General features: G+C 34.3%; 1 protein-coding gene across 1 annotated transcript in view; it reads right to left on the reverse strand.

Annotated features, from left to right (window-relative positions):
* Window positions 1–4,763, reverse strand: part of FEZF2 (FEZ family zinc finger 2) — a 5,945-nt gene extending 1,182 nt beyond the window's left edge. The window contains exons 1-4 of the mRNA XM_082264840.1: window positions 4,561–4,763; window positions 3,496–4,319; window positions 634–768; window positions 408–540 (exon numbers count right to left, since the gene is read on the reverse strand). Of these exons, the coding sequence (XP_082120966.1) occupies window positions 408–540; window positions 634–768; window positions 3,496–4,263 (1,036 nt within the window). The 5' untranslated portion in view covers window positions 4,264–4,319; window positions 4,561–4,763. The remainder of the gene's footprint in view (window positions 1–407; window positions 541–633; window positions 769–3,495; window positions 4,320–4,560) is intronic.
* Window positions 4,764–10,205: the final 5,442 nt, after the last annotated feature.

Consider the following 10,205-nt stretch of genomic DNA (forward strand, 5'->3'; position numbering starts at 1 on the left):
TATATATATATAATTTATGTGCATAATATATTTATGTATATAGCATATACACATACAGTGTTGATTGTGGTCAATGCAGAAAAATGATGTTGTGCAACTTGATCCTAACATATGTTAATATATATATATATATATAAATACAAAAATATCTAAATATATGTGTATATTATAGCATGTACACATACAGTGTAATTATATTGCGCCACTTGGACATAACCTTATCAAAATTGCAATAGGCAAAATGGATAGCTTGCTAAAATACAGATTCTTAAAAAAAAAAAAAAAATACAATACTGTTAAAAAAACAAACAAACAAACAAAACAAAAAAACAACCAAAAATAGCAAAATAAACGTATAATAAATACAGTGAAACAATCTGGTAAATCAAATAATTTGGGAGGATTACCTTTTTGGTGAAATCCTTTGCCACAGAATTCACATACAAACGGTTTATATCCCGCATGGATTCTGATATGGGTGTTTAAAGTGGAACTTCTGTTAAACGCTTTGCCACATTGATTGCACTTGTGAGGTTTCTCCTACAGGAAAAAAAAAATCGGGACGATTGGTGTGTGATTGGTGTGTAGCTGAGATCATTTGACGGCTACACTGGGGGTGTAATAGTTCATTACCTGCGTGTGGATGATCTTGTGTCTGCACAGGGTGCTGGCCTGTCTGAATCCCTTGCCACAAACTTTGCACACGAATGGTCTGGCCCCGGTGTGTACTGGCATATGCCTGGTGAGGTTGTAATGGGCATTGAAGACCTGGCATGGGAAAGTTTAAAATAAAGCTTAAAGTAGGTAAACATATCCTAGAGAAGAATTTGTAACTGCATGCTTGCCTTAAAAAGTCACTAATTAGAAAAAAAAATAAATGTGTGTAAATATATAATGTGCATATATATAACTTTGAAAGAAAATATATATTTTTTACTTTCTGTTATAAAACATATCAAAAAATAAATAAATAAATAAATATATATATATATATATATATATATATATATATATATATATATATATATATATATATATATATATATATATATATATATATATATAAGTATATGTTAAGTGGCTTCCTGACCTCTATAAGCTTATGTTATTAGGCTTATAGTCCCTTTTATTTCACGCTGTGAAACCATGACATTCTATATTTGAAAATCATTATTGCAGCTCAGTAGGGGAGCTATTTGCAATTATGTTATCATTCAGATTCTCTGCTAAAAACTGGCAAAGTGCAAAAGCTTCTGCATGGCAGAGGAGTGCTGGTACTTGCAGTGCCACATGGGTTGACATCCACTAACAGAATTCCTACATGTGAACTATAGTGCATGCATTTTTTGTTTGTGAAGGGAGAAAGTGTAGCTAGATATGTACAGTATATTGTATATTAATATAATAATTATTGGCAAACGTGTATGTTATACATGTTATAATGGTGAGATGTAATTTTACTATATTATAATAAAATAAGGGCAACTTTATATTATATTTTATGTTGTTACTTTAACGTTATGTATGTATGTAAAAGTGTGTTTACAATCACACACACTTATATATAGTATTTAAAAAAAAAAGTTTTTACAATATTATATATTTATTTATCTATAATGCTATACATCAACTCATGAAAAGTAGTATTACACAATGTATATATATATATATATATATATATATATATATATATATATATATACACACACACACACACAAACACACTGCACTGTGCAAATACTCTCCTAGTAAAGCTGTATTATACTATAATATACAACACTACAAAGACACTCGTATTGTAGTAATACGATATATTATACTGGTATACACAAGTAGTAAAGTAAAAAAAGTAAAACAATACAATACTGTATTATATTGTTATGCATACAACACGATATATAATACAACACACCCCTAGAAGTAATGCAATGCAAGACTATTTTATATTCCAAACTATAACTATGCAATTGTATTCCTGTAATACAATATTATATTTCATAATACAATATTATATTTCATAATACAATATGTTATATTACATTATTACGCTATACTAAATCATACTACAACAGTGTATACAAACTCTCATGAGTAATAAAGTAGTGTACTCTATTTAAAGTGTCATATATAAAATACTATGAATACGGGTATATAGATAGTAAACTACTATATGCAATAATACAATTAACTATGTGCAACAATGTATATAAGTACACTGGTAGAAAAGTAGTATTATACAATCCCATATTAAACTGTTCTACAGAAAATACGATCTACAAATATACTCATGTACTATGAAGCCGTGTATACAATGCTAAATTTAACACTATGTACAACTATAAAAATACACTCTTACAATACAACACTCATACACACACTACTATATAATGGTAATGATGTAGTCTATAATCCTATATTTTAAAGTGTTCTATATAGAAAAGGATCTACAAATATATTATAGCATTAAAGTAGTGCATGCAATATTAAATTAAACTTCATAACTCTATGTGCAAATACACTCCTTTAGTAAAGTAATATTTTGCAGTCCTGTATTAGAGAGTACTCTATACAAATACACTAAAATAGTATTTAAATTGATCTCTATGTACAACTTTTCATATAAATACTCTCCTGTAGTAAAGTAATATTATACATTCCTATATTAAAGTATTCTATATAGAGTACGATCTACATATACATTTATATATTAAAGTATTATAGAAATTAATCTCTTTGTAATACTCTTTATACAAATACACTCCTATAGTAGAGTAGTATTATACAATCCTATATTAAGGTGTTCTATAGTAGTATTATAAAATCATATATTAAAGTTTTCTATAGAGTAGTATTATACAATCCTTTATTAAGGTGTTCTATAGTAGTATTATAAAATCCTATATTAAAGTGTTTTACAGTAGAGTAGTATTATACAATCCTATGGTGTTCTATAGAAAAGTAGTATCATAAACTCATATATTAGGGTGTTCTATAGTAAAGTAGTATCATAAAATCCTATATTAGGGTGTTCTATAGTAAAGTAGTATCATAAAATCATATATTAGGGTGTTCTATAGTAAAGTAGTATCATAAAATCATATATTAGGGTGTTCTATAGTAAAGTAGTATCATAAAATCCTATGTTAGGGTGTATAGTAAAGTAGTATCACACAATCCTATATTAAAGTGTTCTATATAGAGTACGATCTACAAATACACTCATAGAGTAATAAATATATATATAATGCTAAATTAAATTGTTACCTGTCCATACAAACTGTATATATAGTTGTATAATAAGCTATAATAATTAGTGTGGTGTATAAACCATACATATTATATCAATAGCGGTAAGATAAATTATACAATTTAAGATGCACTATCAAATATATATATATATATATATATGTTATCATATTGTATCCTATATTATAATTGAATAATAAATGATGACAGCAGCATCCACTGCCATCGCATACTCTGGGCTCTCCTTACCTTGCCGCACACTTCACAGGTGAAGATTTTGGGCTTGCCATCTAAAGGGTTGGCACCAAGTTTGGGGTGGCTTTTAGGGTTCCTGTCCACAGTGTTCTCCTTCATAACCTGGTCCAGCTGGCCAGGCAGTCTCTCTTTGTGGGGGTACTGGGCCATAGGGAACTTTTCTGGGGACAGTCCGGAGAGTTTGGCATTTTCCAGTAGGTAGAGTTTATGGTGGGCGCTGAGAGACGCCTGGGACTGAGCGTTCAGGACGCTGGAAGGGATGAAGAGGTCAGAGGGACTGTAGGTAGAGTCCAGGTAGTTGAAGTAGTAGAGGGGGGCATTAGTGCCTGGCATGCCCACCGCCTGGTTGATGACCTGAGGTTTGATCACCCTGCTGTTGGCCACCACTGACTGTCCCAGGGTCAGGTCGTTCTTGCAGCACATGGCACAGTTGGGTTTGCACAAGCCGGGGGAGCCGCACACTGGAGACCTCATGGTGCTCTTCCAGATCTCCGGGTAGTTGAGTAAGGACTTGGAGTGGACATCATAGCCCAGGGACTGCACGGGGATCATGCATGGGATGGGGGAGCACAAGTTCAGCAGCTTCTTGGCGTCAGCGTCGGCCAGCGCTCGGCTGTGGTCGAGGAAGGCAGGTCTGGGCTCCGAAGATTTGGCCATTATCCTCTCTATGGAGAAGGCCAAGCTCTTGGGGGTGCTGGACGCCCCGGTTCTCCCTTCCAGGCAGGTGGGCAGGACTGGCTCCAGGGTAGCCGAGCTGGCCATGGCTGGGGACTTCTTGCTCTTCTGCAGCAGCCAACTGGAAGTCACCCGACTCTTCTCTGCATTCCACAAGACACAAATCAATTTAATAAGCAACTTGCTCATGTCATGTCACCTATTTACATTCAAATGAACAACCCCCCCCCCCCCCCCCCAAAGAACAATGACACCCAGGGGTACCAGATTAATGCTCATTAAGCAGTAACTAGGCTAGGTAAGACCTTGTTAGTAAAAGCCAGCCAGCCCAGGATCCCAGGATCAGGATCCTCCATGCAAAATGCGGACAGGCAGCTCACTTACCTCTAGCAGGAGCATGGAGAGGGGCTGCACTGCGGAGACCCTGTCACATTTTCCTAGCTAAGCTTCTTCAGCAGCAGCGTGGGATCCGGGCTCTTTTTACACTTTGCTGACATCACATGAAGTCACAGCAGTCACTCCAAGAAGAATGACATGTGCAATCCACCGGGGCAGGACAAGTCTACCTACCCCCAGCTCTGATTAATGGGGGGGGGGGGGGGGGGGAGCTGGACACACACACATATACATACACACACACACTCACTCATTAAACTCACCGCACACAAAGTTTAATGTGGAGGACCTGCAGCTGATCTGGAGCCCCTCACTCTATGAAAAAAGACTCCTGGATGATGATGATGATGATGATGCTTCCTTCATTGGAAGGCTGGACTGCTCACTCAATAATCCTGGGAATAATGGCAGCTCACCTATATAGAGACACTGCAGCAGAGGATTAAATATATTATATGGTAATGAAATCATCTGTGGTCACTTGCAAACACTCCAGTAGGAAGACATCACAAGTCTGACCTATCTATTTATAATTTTCTTTTTCTTTCTTTCTTTCTTTCTTCCTCCATCTATCCATCTATCTAGGTATCCATATAGAATTTACCTCTCTTCCTTTTTTTTTCTTTACACACATACACACACAAGTTTTATACATGTTGATGTAGTCATTCAGTTATATCTTCCTCATTTTAGCTGTATTATATACCTATATATAAATGTATCTTCCACATGAACAGTGATATTCTTTCTTTCTTTCTTTCTTTCTTTCTTTCTTTCTTTCTTTCTTTCTTTCTTTCTTTCTTTCTTTCTTTCTTTCTTTCTTTCTTTCTTTCTTTCTTTCTTTTTCTCTCTGTCTTTCTTTCTTTCTTTCTTTCTTTCTTTCTTTCTTTCTTTCTTTCTTTCTTTCTTTCTTTCTTTCTTTCTATCTATCTATCTATCTATCTATCTATCTATCTATCTATCTATCTATCTATCTATCTATCTATCTATCCCTCCATCCACTAATCCACTAATCTCCCACCTCTTCTTAATACCTACATCTATATCTTTCTTTCTTTCTTTCTTCCTTTCTTTCTTTCTTTCTTTCTTTCTTTCTTTCTTTCTTTCTTTCTTTCTTTCTTTCTTTCTTTCTTTCTATCTATCTATCTATCTATCTATCTATCTATCTATCTATCTATCTATCTATCTATCTATCTATCTATCTATCTATCTATCTATCTATCTATCTATCTATCCCTCCATCCACTAATCTCCCACCTCTTCTTAATATCTACGTCTTTCTTTCTTTCCTTCTTTCTTTCTTTCTTTCTCATATTTTTATATTTATAGATACAGTGATGTAGAAGAGTCACCCAATTATCGTCTTCTGTAATTCCGTATTCAGTATACTCTCATTTAACTATAAAACCACACACATATGCAAATATACCTTCTACATGTAAAAGGACTGATACCCTTTTATATATGTGTATACCTGTGTGTGTGTGTGTGTGTGTGTGTGTGTGTGTGTATGTATATATATATATATATATATATATATATATATATATATATATATATATATATATATATATAGGTTTTATTCTGCATATACAAAACATAAATGTAAATAAATATAGTTCTTATACATTGAATAAATATTTTCAAGACGCCTTGCCTCCCTAATATTTGCTGTTTTACAATGATAATATAAATATATTTTATTCAGGTAGCTAGAGATATCATTTATTTTGCAAGTTCTTGCCTACAAAGCACAGGGCATTCTTCTCTCCGAACAGATCTGGCTCTGTTCAGCCTGAAATAAGGGTCACTTTCTATTCTGCATGTGTGATCAGGGTGATACCAGGCACCTCAAGTGTATAACGATCCCCTATCAATGCGTTATCACGTTAACGTTCTGTATCAGACTCGAATTACACTCCAAATAATTGAATATTTGTAGGGTTCGCCTAATAAGAGGTGCTGGAAGGAGAAGAAGGCAGAAAAAAAAATTGAACCGACTGTGCCTGAGATGTATGGGGTTTGTATAATTGAGAAATGCCCCATTTCCACCTGTTTAACAAGCAGATTGAAAATAGCAGCCCCTCTCTCTCTGGATCTGATTAAACGTTCTTTCCTTCTTAGCCTATTGAAGGGAAAGCAATTTTCCAACGTGATTCATAGAGCTGGATTCTGCACTCCTTTCACTTGCAGCCACTAAGGCTCTGCATGGGAGCAGGTTTTGTGCTGCCACTAAAATAGAGGAGGATTATCAAAGGGGTGTGTGTGGAGGGGGGCAGCCTGGCTAGGGGTGACAGAGGCAATGAAAAGGCCCCCTTTTAAAACAGGACTAAGTTTGCAGGAATTCACTCAGTTTTTTTTTTCTCTTTAATCTTTAATGCCCTGCTACAATGACACAGCCCCCCCTTCCTCCTCTACAATCCAGCTACTGATGTTTTCAGCACATCTTACCTACTCTGTATACACAACACTCTAGACTTTTTATGGCCCTGCTCAATCACTGGGCAGTCCTGAAGGATCTTGCTCCAATTCTTGAAGTCAGATCTTTTTTGTGGGTTTTCATTCAGCCAGGAACCGTCTTAAATTTTAGGAATCTTGCTGCAGTTCTTCTTAATATTCCCCTTAAAACCTTATTTTTGGGCTGAGTCTTAGGGATGGGCTGAAACCTCCAGATCTTTTTGGGAGGTTTTTATTTAGTGTTGAGTTGATATTGTTACATTTCTTATAATTATCTTTTTTTTTGTGTTTTTATTTATTATTGAGTCTAGGGATGAGAATTTAGTGTTGAGTCTAGTTTAGGGATCCTGCTCCAGTTCTTCAAATATCCTCCAGATCCAGGTATTGAAACCTCCTCCAGATATTTTTCGGAGACTTTTATAGTGCTGAGTTGATATTGTTACACTTCCTAAAATTATCTTTTTTTTTGGTGTTTTTATTTAGTATTGAGTCTAGGGATGGGAATTTAGTGTTAAGTCTAGTTTAGGGATGCTCCAGTTCTTCAAATTTCCTCCAGATCCAGATATTGAAACCTCCTACTGATCTTTTTGGGAGATTTTTATTTAGTGCTAAGTCTATTGTTACACTTCTTAAAATTTCCTCTATATGTTTTTTTTGTGTGTTTTAATTCGTGTTGAGTCTAGGGATGGGAATTTAGTGTTTAGTCCAGTTTAGGGATCTTACTCCAGTTCTTTAAATTTCCTACAGATCCAGTTCTTGGAACTTCTTCCAGATCTATTTTTTATTTAGGGTTCTTGTACCAGTTCTTCAGATTTCTGCCAGATAGTTTTACCTTTTTGTGGGTTATGGATCTTGCTCCAGTTCTTAAAACCTCCTCCAGATATAATATGGGGTTTACAGTAAGTCTTGAATCTTAGAGGTCTTGCTCAATTTCTGAACTCACCTTTTTCTTTCTTTTATATTGGGGGGGGGGGGGGTATTTTAAGGGATATTTTTGCACTAATATTTCCCCCAGATATTTTGGGGGTTTTCATTTAGTCCTTATCTGACTCCAGTTCCTGAAATCTACCCTGATCTATTTTTAATTTAGGGATTGTGCAACGGTTCTCCAAATTTCTTCCAGATATTTAGTTTCTAAAACCCCTCCAGAACTTTTTTGGTATTTAGTGCTGGGTCTTAGAAATCTTGCTCTAGATTTTCAAATCTCCTCAAGATCTATTTTGAGGTTTTATAGTCTTGGATCCAGTCCTTTAATTCTCTTCCAGATCTGCTTGGTTTTAGTTGCTTTCCCTTTGACAGGGTCTTTTTACACATTACATTGAGAGCTGAAAATAGTGGATCTAATAATAGAAACAATATATGACAATTTTACCTTCATTGCCTAATTTCTCAGAATTTAGGATTGCCAGTAATCCCAATCACTCAATAAACAAATGTAATTTTAGAAGTTGATTTCTTTTAAATCTTCAGATGTAATTAAAATAATACCCGGTGATCCTATGGTGAAGGCCCTTGTTTGGTGTACTTCAGGTAATGGGGTGTCAGCTGTGCTCCTGCATTGTCATCCTGTCATCACATGTACCCCTGATGGAGACAAGTCGCTGTAGCTGAATCGCTGACATTTTGTAAAACACCAACACAGTTTTGTACATTTCTTGCGACAAAATATTTATTTTGCCGTTAATAAGAGTTTATTCGTTACATTGTCATTTATTGATTTTTTGCAGCGAGTAAAAAGTTACAAGTAACACAATGTTATCGAGTATAAAATATATCACACTACAAAGAAATGATTTCTATAAAATGATTTCTATGAAAATAAGTACCCCACAAAGGGACAGGCAGCCAGGAACTGATTGCAACATTTTATTACAGTAACTTGATGTAAAACAAACATACATAAAATACACAAACAAAAAAAAGTAAGACATATATAAGGGAAAGGGAAACGTGTGTTGAAATGTCAGTTTTACACTTGATGTAATTGTTTAAAATCATTATCGATTAAGCTCAATCTATATATAGACACACACTCACACAATGACGATCGTCTTACAGCATCGCATACATGGAACTATACAGAGACGCCTACACTCTGATTTGGAATTCAGACAAGGGAAATGTGATTAGCATTTTTTATTTAGGTGGATGGGATATAAATACTGATGGACGCACGCAGGTAGACTGGTATAGATTCATATACATGATAGAAATAAATATGACGTGATAAGAAAGAAAGAAAGACAGAAACAAGAAAGAAAGAAAGAAAGAAAGAAAGAAAGAAAGAAAGAAAGAAAGAAAGAAAGAAAGAAAGAAAGGTATATTTGCATAAGTATATTGTTTTATAGTTAAGAGAGAGTATAGTGAAGAGTAAATAGCTGGATGACTATGGTATGTTTTTCATACTTAACTACATTTATATAAAAAGATTGTTTGTGAAAGAAAGACATAGATAGATAGATAGATAGATAGATAGATAGATAGATAGATAGATAGATAGATAGATAGATAGACAGACAGACAGACAGACAGATAGATAGATAGATAGATAGATAGATAGATAGATAGATAGATAGATAGATAGATAGATAGATAGATAGATAGATAGATAGATAGATAGATAGATAGATAGATAGATAGATAGATAGATAAAGAAGGGTGTATTTACATAAGTATATAGTTTTATAGCTAAGAGAGGGTATAGGGAAGAGGATATAACTAGAAAACTTTGGTATGTTCTTCATACTTTACTAAATTTATATAAAAAGACTGTGAGAAAGGAAGAAAGAAAGAAAGAAAGAAAGAAAGAAAGAAAGAAAGGTCAACTAGAAGAAAGAAAGGGTATCATTCTTAATGTCGAAGAGACATTTTCATAGTTTTATAGCCTTACTGTTACAGTAAAGAAGATATAACTGAATGACTACATTCACATGTATAAAGTATTGGTGTGTGTATGTATATGTGGAAAGAAAGAAAGAAAGAAAGAAAGAAAGAAAGAAAGAAAGAAAGAAAGAAAGAAAGAAAGAAAGAAAGAAAGAAAGAAAGAAAGAAAGAAAGGAAGTCAACTAGATAATGGCATATATAGAGGTTGCATAAATGCATGGAGATGGATAGATAACTGTAGATAGATAGATAGATAGGTAGATAGATAGATAGATAGATAGATAGATAGATAG

Source organism: Pelophylax lessonae (assembly GCF_965119305.1).
Source record: "Pelophylax lessonae genome assembly, chromosome: 8".
NCBI lineage: Eukaryota > Metazoa > Chordata > Amphibia > Anura > Ranidae > Pelophylax > Pelophylax lessonae.